At 46.1% G+C, this 14,391-nt stretch overlaps 1 protein-coding gene across 1 annotated transcript in view; it reads right to left on the minus strand.

Annotated features, from left to right (window-relative positions):
• GRK7 (G protein-coupled receptor kinase 7) overlaps positions 1-14,391 on the minus strand; it is a 40,386-nt gene that overhangs the window by 24,997 nt on the left and 998 nt on the right. The window contains exon 2 of the mRNA XM_025377449.1: positions 12,676-13,113. Coding sequence (XP_025233234.1) covers positions 12,676-13,113 — 438 coding nt within the window. The remainder of the gene's footprint in view (positions 1-12,675; positions 13,114-14,391) is intronic.

Raw genomic sequence — 14,391 nt, forward strand, 5'->3', positions numbered from 1 at the left:
GCCCCTTTCCAGCAGCTGCTCACGGTCATTGACTGCATCCTTAGGGATACACAAGCCTGGACCCCACCTCAATTTGGGACAACTCAGAAGAGTCATCCCAACTCCAGAGTTCCCTGAAGGATGGCTGAGGTCTTAGTCCCCCGGCCTGCCGCATTAGAGGTGAGGCTCTCTCTGCCCAGTCCTGCCTTCCTCATGGCTGCGTCTCAGGAGAGCACTCCTGTGTAGAAGAAACAAACTCAGTTTCTCCCACAATACTCTCAAAACACAGACCAGTCAGCAATCCATTCTGTAGCAGATGCCAGCTGGATGTCCCCTAATTCAAATCCATTATGACACTATCTCCTGGAGATAGTGCCAGGTCACACAGGGTGAGGGCTCAGTCCCCAAGGCTGCCCCCAGACTTTGAATGCCAGTGGCAAGTCCAGGCCTCCAAAACTTCTGACCCACCAGTTATAAATTGAGGTGCCCACAAACCTCTCTTTGGGTTCAATTAATTTGCCACAGCAGCTCAGAGAACGGGGAAACACTTATGTTTTCTGGTTTATTACAAGGGATATTTTAAAGGACACAAATAAGCAGCCAAATGAAGAGTCATACAGGACCAAGTCTGGAAGGGTCCCAAGTTCAGAAGCTTCTGTCCCCATGGAGCTGGGGTGAGCCACACTCCCAGCACGTGGATGCGTTCTTGTTCATCTTCCTGGAAGCCTCCACGTGTTTGGCTATCAGGAAGCTCTCTGAACCCTGCCCTTTTGGGTTTTTATGGAGGCTTAATTACATAGGCATGATTGATAAAATCACTGGCCATTGGGGGATAGGCTGAAAGTCCTAACCCTCTAATCCTGCCTTGGCTTTTCTGGTGACCAGTCTCCATCCTGCAGCTTCCTACGGGCTGCCAGCCATCAGTCAACTCATTAATATACAAAAAGATGCGTTTTGCTTCGAAGATTCCAAGGACTTTAGGAATTGGATGCCAGAAAATGGGATGAAGACCAAATACATATTTCACAGTATCACTGCTCCCCAATATCTTCCACGTGTAAATCTGTCTCAGAGTCTGTTTCCAGGGAGCCCAATCTGAGACACCACCGGAACCTCTTTGCTGAGTGAATTCTTTTCCTTCCAGTATCATGTAAGTTGAATTTCCCATATGGTTTACTTTTTGATTTTCACATATTAAGTCAAATCCTCCTTGGAGAGCCCCATGTACCATGTCTTCCCAGTGTTTATCATAAGTGATATTTAATATTTATTTGAATGATTAAGTTCTTTTTTTTTTTTTTCTGAGACAAAATCTTGCTCTGTTGCCCAGGCTGGAGTGCAGTGGCATGATCTCCACTCACTGCAACCTCTGTCTCTTGGGTCCAAGCGATTCTCCTGCCTCAACCTCCCAAGTAGACTACAGTTCTGTGCTACAATGCTTGGCTAATTTTTTGTATTTTTAGTAGAGACAGGGTTTCACCAGGTTGGCCAGGCTGGTCTTGAACTCTTGACCTCAAGTGATCTGTCCGCCTTGGCCTCCCAAAGTGCTGGGATTACAGGCATAAGCCACTATGCCCAATCTGAATGTTTATTAAGCTCTATCTCCCCCACTAGACTATAAGTTCCATGAAGGCAGGAATCATGTCCATTTTCTGCTCTTCCTTCTTTCAGTTTTTTTTTTTTTTTTTTTTTTAGATGGAGTCTCTCTCTGTCTCCCAGGCTGGAGTGCAATGGTGTGATCTTGGCTCACTACACCTCCGCCTTCCAGGTTCAAGCGATTCTCCTACCTCAGCCTCCCAAGTAGCTGGGATTACAGGCGTGTGCCACCATACCCAGCTAATTTTTGTATTTTCAGTAGATACGGGTTTTCACCATGTTGGCCAGGCTGGTCTCAAACTCCTGACCTCAAGTGATCTGCCCACCTTGACCTCCCAAAGTGCTGGGATTACATGCATGAGCCACTGCGCCCTGCTATCCCTCATATTTAGAACAGTCCTGGTGTGTGGGAAACACTTGATACATATAAGTGGAATAAACAAGTGAGTGAGTGAATGAATGAATAAAGGCATGACTTTTGGATGAAGGAATGTTAAAAGTAATTACAGACTGTAATGAATATTTTTGAATGCCCTTGGTAGTGGCAAATAATTTAAGAATAGATTTCAAATTTCTGTAGGGGTCAAAAGTTAGTAGGAATTAAATTTGGTCAATGCCCGTGGTAATCATTTTGGTCAGGCCAAAGTGTGATCATGGCTTCATGCCTCATGTGACCAGAATGCCTCTCCTATGTGGCTTTCTTAAGCTAGATCTCAGAAGTGAGCACTTAAAGAAAAAAAACTGGGGAGCACGGTCATGATGGTTGTGACGTAAGGAGGCATTAGCTCCCAAGAAAACATGTTCAGAGGTCTTTTAAAAATCACCTTTCCAGTATGTCTCTAGCATTGTATTTGGTACAATAGATGCTTCAAAATAAATATAATACCAAACCTCTGTCTCCCATTATCCTTCTGAATGTGAGGAGTTGGTCAGAGACTTCAAGGCAGGACCAGGTATCTAAACATGTAACAAGCTTCTGGGTCACTATTGTAACCTCATTCCCATTCCTAACAAAATAGCAAATTTTAAAGACTCATGTTGCATAACACCTGAAGGTCACTGCTCACCAAATAGAATTCTGAATTTAAAAAGTGCAAGCATGATCCTTGCTCCCCAATATTCCTATTATATTTACCTGGAATATTTAACAATGATACAAACTAGTTTCACTGTGTGCATGTAGATGTCAACTGAGCACAGGCAGAAGTGCTTATTACGTTTATTAAAAGTGCATGTTGACTGGGTGCGGTGGCTCACGCCTATAATCCCAGCACTTTGAAAGTCCGAGGTGGGCAGATCACCTGAGGTAAGGAATTCCAGACCAGCCTGGCCAACGTGGTGAAAACTCAACTCTACTAAAAATACACAAATTAGTGGAGTGTGGTGGTAGGTGCCTGTAATGACAGCTACTCAGGAGACTGAGGCATGAGAATAGCTTGAACCCTGGAGGCAGAGGTCGCAGTGAGCTAAGATCGCACCATGGCACTCCAGCCTAGGCAACAGAGCAAGACTCCATCTCAAAAAGAAAAAAAAAGAAAAGTGCACGTAGACAGTGGCTGGAACATGTTTAATTGTACTGCACCTATGGGTAAGAAGCTGGCTCTGAAATATTAATGGCCATCATTCCCTGTGTAGGTCAGGCTGGGCTGATCCTTTTCTGAAGTCTTCCTTTCTCAGAGGTTCAGTTAGGCTTGTGGTTGGTGTCCACATCAGACCAGACTGGGAAGATACGCTAATGTCATCACATGCACTTATTCTGTCTGAGTCTTACCAAGTGAAAAGCCTTTTATAGCATTAAAAACCATAATGCTGGCCGGGCGTGGTGGCTCACACCTGTAATCCCAGCACTTTGGGAGGCTGAGGCATGCGGATCATGAGGTCAGGAGATGAAGACCATCCTGGCTAACTCGGTGAAACCCCATCTCTACTACAAATACAAAAAAATCAGCTGGGCATGGTAGCACGGGCTTGTAATCCCAGCTACTGGGTAGGCTGAGGCAGGAGAATCGCTCGAACCTGGGAGACGAAGTTTGCAGTGAGCTGAGATTGTGCCACTGCACTCCGGCCTGGCCTACAAAGCGAGACTTTGTCTCAAACAAAAAAACATAAGGCTATGTGTTGCCATGTGCATGAACTCAATAAGGTGGAGTCAAAACTATGAGCGCTTTTAAATCTGATGTGCCTGAAATCATATCACATACTAGTACTGTGACTTTGGGTTTCAATTTCCCAACTGTACAATGGAGCTAAGAACGGTACCTCACTCAGAATCTTTTTGTAAAGGGTTCCAAGAGGCTCAGCTCATATGTAGAAAAGAGTTACCTACTTGAACTCTCAGGTCCCATCATCCCGTGACTAAGGGGTCAGAAAGGTTCTAAACTTTTCAAACCATTTAGGTAACAGCAGTTATTAGGGGCCTCCACTGTTTTGTTTTTGGGGTTTTTTTGCCCATTTGGCATCCAGTCCCCATTTATTGCATTGCGATTTTCCTGTGGAGAACACATTCTTCTACTCTTGATTCAGGAGATTTAAGTGGGACAGACCTTCCTCTGGCTCCTAGGACAGGCAGTGATCTAGTCTCGGCCAATGGGATTGGTTGTGGTTGGACATGTGACCCGACTTGTCCAGTGAGCGCCCTCTCTGGGAACTGTGAAGGAACTATTCATAAAGAAATGTTTTCCCTCTGTGGGAGTCTCTCAGTTGGTAGGAAGTGTATGAAGCGTCTGGGGCTCCCGTGCAGGGAGTACCTGCCTGATAGTGAGGACAACACAGAGAAGAGCGAAGCTGGGAAACAGACAGGGACTCCCAGGGACACGGCTCAGACACCTGGATCAGGCCAGGGCTTCCTGGTTATGTAAACCATTAATTTCATTTTTCTTAAATAACATAGTTCTGTCCCATAAGAACTCTGATTGATAGTCCAGTAAATCACAGTAACCTACTCTATCTGTTAATCTTTTGAGTTTAAAATTTCTTCCCTCCTAGGCCAGGTGCAGTGGCTCACACCTGCAATCCCAGTACTTTGGGAAGCTGAGGCAAGTGGATCGCATGAGGCCAGGAGTTCAAGGCTAGCTTGGCCAACATGGTGAAATCCCATCTCTACTAAAAATATAAAAATTAGCCAGGTGTGGTGGTGCCTGAACCTCAGCTGGGCGTGGTAGCGCTTGAACCTGAGAGGTGGATGTTTCAGTGAGCTGAGATCACGCCACTGCGCTCTAGCCTGGGCAACAGAATGAAACTCTCAAACCAGCAAACTTCTCTCCTCCAGATAATTCAAAGACTATCTCATAGACTCAAAAGTGGTAGCAATTGCAGAGACGTCTTAAGGCCCACTTGAGAGGGCAGACATGGTGAATGAGTGATGAAGCTGGGACAAGAACTCAGGTTTCAGCCTCAGGCCAATGCTCTTCAGCCCCCGCCTTTCCTCACATGTCTGCCTCAGTCTTTCTCAAACCTGCTCCTTTCCACCCTTGAAACACCTCCTGGAGTCACTACCCAGCTACCAGCTTCCAGGAGACCCCACAGGGCAGAAGTCACTGTGTTCCAGGAGCAGTTCTGTGTCCCCTAGCCCTCCACTGAGGACAGATCCATTTTAAGAGAAGCATGTAAAGGTCTGGATCTTGATGGAGCCCAGGTAAGAGGCCAGGGGACTGAGCTCTGTTTAGAGCCCAGGATCCAGCCTCAGGCCTGCATTACCTCATGTGCGGATTTTTATAGTAGCTCTTTGCAGGTTCCCGTTTCTCCCCAGCCCTAGTCTCTTTCTCTTTCATTTTAAATAGTGTCAGAATCATCTTCCTCTGGTCCTGGCACTTTCTTGTTCACAAACCTTCAATGGCTCCCTGCTGCCTGTAGAACAACATCAAAGTACTTCACCGACTGTCCTTCAGTGGTGAGAAAGGACCTGTGTCCCCCAGGGAGGCACAGCTCATACCCAGGGAAGAGCTACCCACTTGGAAGAATCATGTCTAGAGTTCTAAATTCAATTACAGCCTCCAGTTGTATTAAAATAAGCAGTAGGCATTATTTTTTGTTTTGTTTTGTTTTGTTTTGTTTTTAGAGACAAGGTCTTGCTCCATCACTCAGGCTGGAGTGCAGTGGTGTGATCACGGCTGCCTGCAGCCTCAAACTCCCAGGCTCAAGCAATCCTCCTGCCTCAGCCTCCTGAGTAGCTGGGATTACAGGTGCATACCATCATGCCCAGGTAATTTTTTTTTTTTTTTTTTTAAGAGACAGAGTCTTGCTATGTTGCTTAGACTGGTCTCAAACTCTTGGCCTCAAGTCATCCTCCCACCTTTGCCTCCCAAAGTGTTAGAATTACAGGTGTGAGTCACAGCACTTGACTTGTGGTAGGTATTCTGATCCCTGTGAGAAAGGAATACATTATCCCTCCAACAATGTCCAGCACCTGGATATCTTCTCCATTAATTTTTTTTTTTTTTTTTTTTTTTTTTTTTTGAGGCAGAGTCTGACTCTGTTGCCTAGGCTGGAGTGCAGTGGCACAATCTCAGCTTACTGCAACATCTGCCTCCCAGGTTAAAGCAATTCTCCTGCCTCAGCCACCTGAGTAGGTGGGATTACAGGCGCCTGCCATCATACCTGGCTAATTTTTGTATTTTTAGTAGAGATGGGGTTTCGCCATGTTGACCAGGCTGGTCTTGAGCTCCTGACCTCAGGTGATCCGCCCGCCTCAGCCTCCCAAAGTGCTGGGATTATAGGAATCAGCCACAGTGCCTAGCCCTTCTCCATTAATTTTGATGCTACCCGACAATATTTCCCTGGCTACCTTCCTTTATTAACTATTTGTATGAGTTTTCTACTGATGTGTAACAAATTACCACAAATTTAGTAGCTTAAAACAGTTCATTTATTAGCTTGCAGTTCCGTAGGTCAGAAGTTCTGGCACAGCAAGGCAGGGCTCTTTGGTCAGGATCTCACAAGGCTAATAAAATGGAGATGTTGGTCAGGCTACATTCTGATCTGCAGCCCATGGTCCTCTTCCAAGCGTACATAGTGATGGCAGAATTGTTTCCTTGCTGTTTCCTTGCTGGCTGTCAGGGAGAGGCAGCTCTGAGTGCCTGCAGTCCACCTGCATACCTTGCTCCTCCATCTTCAAAGCCAGCCGGGTGCACGGAGGCCCTCTGTGCTTTACAGTTCTGACTTCTGCTGTCTCTAGCCTCCATACCCATATTGAAAGGACTGGTGTGATGAGGTCAGGCCCACCTGGATAATTTCCCTTTTGATGAACTCAAAGTCAACTAACTAATAACCTTTTCTTTTTTTTCTGAGCGTCTCACTCTGTCACCCTGGCTGGAGGGCAGTGGCGTGATCTTGGCTCACTGCAACCTCTGCCTCACGGGTTCAAGCGATTCTCCTGCCTCAGCTTCCCAAGTAGCTGGGACTACAGGCACCCGCCACCACGCCCAGCTAATTTTTTGTATTTTTAGTAGAGACCAGGTTTCACCATGTTAGCCAGGATGGTCTTGATCTCCTGACATCGTGATCCGCCTGCCTCGGCCTCCCAAAGTGCTGGGATTACAGGCGTGAGCCAACTCGCCCTGCCACTAGTAACTGTAATTAAAACTGTGAAGTCCCTTTTGCCCTGTAACATAACACAACCATGGCAATGATATCTCATCATACTCACGGGTCTTGTCTACACTCAAGGGGAGAGGATTATACAAGGGCAAGCAAGGGTCATTGATAGGGGACCATCTTAGAATTCTGTCTACCACACCATTGGCACAATCATTCTCTAGTCCCAATGTCTGTGCAAGTAAGGAAACTGAATTTGATTTCCTAATCCTCATCAATATTTTTTTCCTGGGGCCTGGTATGGCAGATGCTCTCGGCTTACCCAGCACGTAGTCTCACTCCTCCTCTCCTTTAACATCCCCCAAAACAGAGACTGGAAAATGAAATACTCTATTTTTCAGCCTCCTTTGCTGCTAGAGGTGAACATGTGACATGGTCCTGGCTAATGGGCTATAAGCAGGTATCTGTGGATATTGTTCTTTTCTCCTCTTTTCTCTTCTCCTGGAATGCAGACTCAATGTTTGGAGTTGCAACAGCCACTTGTGACAAGGAGGAAAAGGCCAAGAGATTTTTTTTTTTTTGAGACAGGGTATCATCCTGTCACCCAGGCTGGAGTGCAGTGGCATGATCATAGCTCACTGAAGCCTTGAACTCCTGAGCTCAAGCAATCCTCCCACCTTGGCCTCCCAAATAGCTGGGACCACGGGCATGCATCACCACACCTGGGTAAGTTTAAAACAAAAAAAATTTTTTTTTTGAGACAGACCCTTTCTCTTTCGTCCAGGCTGGAGTGCAGTGGTGTGATCTTAACTCACTGCAACCTCCACCTCCTGCGTTCAAATGATTCTCCCACCTCAGCCTCCCAAGTAGCTGGGATTACAGGTGCCCACCACCATGCCCGGCTAATTTTTGTATTTTTAGTAGAGACAGGGTTTCAATATGTTGGCCAGGCTGGTCTCGAACTCCTGACCTCAGCGGATCCACCTGCCTTGGCCTCCCAAAGTGCTGGGATTACAAGCGTGAACCACCACGCCCAGCCTAAAACAAACAAACAAAAAAATTCTTTTTTAAGAGATGGAGTTCTCACTATGGACTGGTCTTATCCTCCTGGGCCCAAAATGCTGGATTACAGGCCTGAGCCACCACACCCAGCCCAAGCCAGGAGATTTTTAACAGAGGTCTTGTCCCTGAGATTGCTGAACTGCCAAATCTATACCAAAATCTGGTATTCTGCTATATTTAGCAGAAAGAAATCCCAACTTATACAAGACTAAATGAGTCTCTGAATGAGAAGAAACTAGCCAAATTTCCAAAGCCACAATGCCTTAACTTTTCGGGAAGAACCGCTCAGACTCAATCAGAGTTCAACCTCCATCATCAGGGTGATTTTTCCTTGTTACCTCTTCGGTCTTAAACCTGTTTTCTGTTACTCATAACAGAGTATCTGAGACTGAGTATTTTATAAGAAAAGTATTTTAAAAGGAAAGGAAGGTTGAGGGGCCATGTCTGGTGGAGGGTGAGAGCCTTCTTGCTGGTGGGAACTCTGAGGAGTACTGAGATGGCTCAGGGCATCGTGTGGGGCTAAGGGTGCTGATGTGCTAGCTCAGGTCTTTCTTTCTCTTCTTATAAAGCTACCAATTCCAGTCCTGTGATAACCCGTTAATCCATTCATCTATTCACAACAGCAGAGCCCTCATGATCCACTCACCTCTTAAGGCCCCACCTCTCCAATACTGCCACACTGGAGATTAAGTTTCCAACACATCAAATTTTGAGGACTCATTCAAACCACAGAGTTAATGTTCACAGTAATTCTGTAACATAGTATCTTGACATCACAACTGAATGTGTTACAGAAGCCCTGTAACTATGTTATCTGTCTTTTCTTTCTGTGAAATATTGTGAATATAATGACCTTACAATCTACTTGTAAGCCCAATTATATGTGTGGGAGCTGCAATAAATGGGAAACTAAGGGGGTTTACTTAGCTGTGTAGAAGGGTAAACAGTGAAGGAAGGAGGCCTTCCTTTCTCCTCTCTTTGTTTTTTATGACTTCCAATCTTACTCTCCATCTCTCTCCCCTCACCCTTCCTGATGGTCCCCTGGGCTTCCGTGGCAGGCCCGGAAACTGGGGCATAAAACTTCTTGGATGAGGCAAGTGGCCTAAACCCTGAAGTGTGGACAGAGAGGGACACAGAGGTAAAAGGGCCAAAGGTCTGTAGGCAGTGAACCTCTCCACTAAATACATTCCTGGTAGTGGACAGCACTGGGGAGGCACAGAAAGCTTCCTGCAAGTTCCGGACGAGCCAGAGAGCTGCACCCGGGAGCCACAGAAGAAGCTGTCCTTCCAAATGGCCATGGCCCATGAACAGAGCCTGAGGAGCTGAGAAGGGAGACTGGAGTGAGCCAAAGCTCTATGTGTCCCCTAAGCCTCCATTGAGGTCGAGATATAGCAACAGTTAGTGTGATACATGTCCACGGGCGACTCAGAAGGAATGCTCCTGCTCGGCACAATGGACAACACAAATGCCAAACTGTGAAGTGCTGCACTTCAGTTTTCTCCAGCCTCAGCGGACATGGATCCATGATTCACCGCGTTCCTGTGTTCATAGGAATGTCCCAAGGAGGCAAACATTCTGTCACCTCCCTGGCCTGCTCCTCCTTCCCGCCCACGGAGGACACAGTGTTACTTCAGCTCCTTCCCATTCTCTGCCATTGTCTACTATCTTTCCTTCCCACAGGATCAACACCTTCTCTGCCGGCTTTTGCCTCACCATCTAAACCTGCTCTGCCCTCCCCATCTCAAAACTCCATTTCGCCACTGTGTCCCCGTCTAGGGACCAGTCTCCCCTTTCCAGAGTCTCATTACCTACTTCAAGATCAATCCAACCTCCACAGTCTGCGTTGAGACCTCACCATTCCCTGACACTGATTTCCTAACTGCCAAATCCCACAGGTGGCGTTACCTCTTTGTAGCACTTGATACTTTGACCACACCCTCCTCCCTGAAATCCTCTTCTTTGGCTCCTATGGCAGAGGCTGCTAGTTACCTGCTCAATATCCAGCCTTTCTTCATCCTTACTAACTAGAACCCCCTCCTTCACCCCTGCCCCAAGTTCCACATCTACAACATAGGCACACACGGCCTGGACATGAGCCGGGTGATCTTCTACTCAGCCCAGATATAATTCAGTAATTATAATCGCTTAATTGTAATTCCCTTTTTAACCAAAAAATTTCACGAATGTCGTTTATCAGCTTCCCTTGCAGCTAAGAAGTGGCCAGATCACAGTCTCAGCCAGTGATATCTAAGTGAAAGCTTGTTGGATGGAGCTTCAAGGAAAGCTCCTAAAGGGGGCCACACTCAACTGCTGCATGCATGTCCATTTCCTCCTGACCCTTCCTCCTTTCTGCTCTCTGGAACAGGGCCTGATGGCTGGGGCTACAGCAGCCATCTTGCAACACATGGAAAAGGCTAGAATTATAAAGATGCAGATCCCGTTATCCTGCAGCTGCTGAACTAATGCTGGCAAGTGCTTATTTCCACACCCTGTTACATAAGAAAAACAAACCTCTGTCTTGTTTAATCTGCTGTTATTTGGGTTTTCTAGGATATGCCCCTGAAACTCATCTCTAACTGATACAGCTCCTGTGACTATATCACTCCTGCCTTTCCTCCTACTTCTTAAACCTCTTCAGGGCCTCTTTTCTTCTGTATCCCCTACATGTTGGTGTTATTCAGCATCTGTTCCTGGTCTTCTTCCCCCACTCTTTCCCAGTGACTCAGCCGTGCCCTCTGCTTCCCAAACCATGATGACTCCAAATCTCCATGTCTCTCCCAGGTCTTCCTCCACAGCACCAGGCCTATAGGTCTAAATGCCCAGTGAACATCTCTGCCTGCCCCTTCTACAGGAACCTCATAGACAACATAATCACAAGTTAACTTGCCAGCTTGCCCACACATCTGCTCTTCCTTCTGGCCACTGGCGCTAGAGACCCTCACCTTCCCCTCACCCCCACACCCAGCTGCTCCTGAAGTTCCATCAGATCTCTTTCCAAAAGCTCCAATTTGCTCCCACTTCTTTCATCCCACTGTCCTGTACCAACCCCCATTATCTCTTGCCTGGGCCACTCACTACCTTAGCCTCCTAACTAACTTCCCTACCTATACCATCTACCTTCTAAATTGTTGCTGCATTGGTCTTTTTAAGACAGAAATCTAATCATGTCATTTCTCTTCTTAAATTAACCCTTCAAGATCCCCTCTTCCCCTACATGAAGGCATTCCAGCGCCTATAGAAGCCCAGTCCTTCAGTCTTGTCAACATCCCTTCCCTCACAGCTACATAAAATCACCACAGCAGTTTCTCAAACTTGCCATGATTTTTCTCATTTCCTTGGGGCCCTGTAGGCTGAACACTGTACAAAAATAAGGTTTTAAGTAAGCATTTAAGAGCCAGGTTTGAGCCCTTGTCTTGCTGTGGAATCCCCCACCTTTGTGCACAGAGACTCTGAGGTAAAGATGTTGGAATTCCAGAGATTCTCCATTGTTCACCTAACATAATCGCTTAATTATAATTCCCCTTTTTAACCAAAGAATTTTCAGCAAGTCACTTTGAACCAAACTGATTAAAATAAACATCAGTTGCCTTTGTTTTCTTCTATATAGTTTCATTTAAATTTCATCTTCATCCAATGCAAAACATTTGCCAATTCCACACCAAAAAGGAAAGGAGATATTTTTCTTTTAATGTTCTAGGTGTGAGAGGATCATTCGTTTTCCTTCTTTCTTTCTTTTGCTTATTCTTTCTTTCTTTCTTTTTTTTTTTTTTTTTTTTTTTTGAGACAGAGTCTCGCTCTGTTGAGCAGGCTGGAGTGCAGTCGTGTGATCTCGGCTCACTGCAACCTCTGCCTCCCGGGTTCAAGCAATTCTCCTGCCTCAACTTCCCGAGTAACTGGGATTACAGGAACCCGTCACCACACCCAGCTAATTTTTGTATTTTTACTAGAGATGGGGTTTCACCACGTTGGCCAGGCTGGTCTCAAACTCCTGACCACAGGAGATCCACCTGCCTCGGCCTCCCCAGAGTGCTGGGATTACAGGCGTGAGCCACCACACCCAGCCGGATCATTCTTTTTCTTATCTGATTAAAGTTTACCTCCTAGGATCATGGAATTTTAGAGTCCAACCCCTTCATTTTCCAGAAAAGGAAACCAAGGCTCTGTCAGCTCAGGAACACAGCACCACAGAGCTGGTTATTGATGGGACACACCCGGACCCTGACTATGGATTCAGCTCTTTCCAGCTCATGAAAGCACAGGCCATCCCCAACTCACAAAGGAGGCTCCCCCATCCCCTGTGAGAGGAGAGCAAAGTAGCCCCCAAATAGCCAATGAAGCCAATCCTCTTATACCACTCCTCTTAAGGCAAGATGACAACGTAAGCGCTTTAGGAAAAAAACCAAAAGAATTAAGTCCAAGGCTCTATTTGTCCTGGGAATAGAAAAGCCCTCTCCCCTCTTTTCCAACTCTGTGCCCCGCACTTGGGGCAGGTGGAGAGTCACTCACCCTCTGGGTGATGGGCTTGTCACCCTTCATCTGCACAGCCAGCCCCAGGTCAGATAACCTGCAGTTGCCGAGGTCATCCAGAAGCACATTCTCAGGCTTCATGTCCCGGTAGACGATGCCGAGTTCATGGAGGTGCAGCATCCCACAGGCTATCTGGGCTGAGTAAAAGATCACCCGGCTCATGTCCAGGCCACGTGTGCCCACGTTGTAGATGTGGAACTTGAGGTCACCCCCATTCATCAGGCTCATGACAAGGCAGAGATGGGTCTTGCTCTCAAAGGCATAGGCCAGAGAGACAATGAAAGGGCTGCTGACCTTCTCCAAGATTTCCTTTTCCAAGAGAGCCATCTTCTCACCACCTTTCTTCTTCAGCCGTTTCTTGTCCAGTTTCTTACAGGCATACATCTTCCCAGTGTTTTTCGCCTGGACAGCACATACCTTAAAGGAGAAAGAAAAGAAGAGAAAGAGGTAGAAGTAGATGATACTGGAGAGAGGTGGAGAGAAGATGATAAAGGAGGAGTTGCGTGGAAAGATGTCAGGCATTGGAGAAAGGAGAAGCTGTAAATAAGAAGTGTTCTCAAGAAAAAGTGGGGACTACAGTGAGATACTCCTTCACCTCACTAGGCAGACCTTCATAAAAAAATACAGGAAAACATCAAGTGTTGGCAAGGATGTGGAGAAACTGAAACCTTTAAGCATTGCTGGTGGGAATAAAAAATGTGGAATGTTTGGTGGCTCCTTAAAAAGTGAAACATAGTATCACCCTATGACCTAGCAGTTCCACTCCTGGGAATAAATCCAAGAGAATTGAAAACAAGTATTCAAACAAATACTTGTGCATGAATAGCAGCACCACACACAATAGCCAAATGGTGAAAACAACCCCAAATGTCCACGGACAGATGAATGGCTACATGAAATGTAGTATATCCATACAACGGAATATTATGCAGCCATAAAAAGGAATGGAGTACTGACACATGCTACAGTGTGAATGAACCCCCAAAACAGTCTAATGAGTGAAAGAAGCTGGACACAAAAGGTCACATATTGTGTGAAACATCCAGAATAGGCAAATCCCTAGAGACAGAAAGCAGACTAGTGGTTGCCAGGGCTGGAGGAGGAGAGGCATGGGGAGGCACTGTTAATGGGCACAGGGATGATGAGAGTGTCTTGGATCTAAATTGAGGTGTTGGTTACCCAACATTGCATATGTGCAAAGTGCCACTGCACTGTACATTTTGAAATGGTTAATGGTTAGTTTTATATCAAACAAATTTTATCTGAAATTTTTTTATTACTTAAAAACAGAAAGCTGGGCACAACAGTGGTACAAAACAGGTTCTCAACCTTACTTCTAGATGAGTGTTTTCTTTCTTTCTTTCCTTCTTTCTTTCTTTCTTTTTTTTTTTTTTGAGAGAGAGTCTCACTCTGTTGCCCAGTCTGGAGTGCAGTGGCATGATCTCGGCTCGCTGCAACTTCCACCTCCCGGGCTCAAGTGATTGTCCTGCCTCAGCCTCCCGAGTAGCTGGGATTACAGGCATGCTACCACACCTGGCTAGTTAGAGTGTTTTCTTAAATATCCATTTTTCTGGTAGTACCTTCATAATCACAATTTAGGGGAAATGGAGATCTTCTGTCACACGTTGCTATCATTCTCCAAAGTGTCCGGGCATCTCAGCACGTTCCTGATGGAGACCCATGACAGAGTCTTGG

The sequence above is a fragment of the Theropithecus gelada genome, chromosome 2 (assembly GCF_003255815.1).
Source record: "Theropithecus gelada isolate Dixy chromosome 2, Tgel_1.0, whole genome shotgun sequence".
Classification (NCBI taxonomy): domain Eukaryota; kingdom Metazoa; phylum Chordata; class Mammalia; order Primates; family Cercopithecidae; genus Theropithecus; species Theropithecus gelada.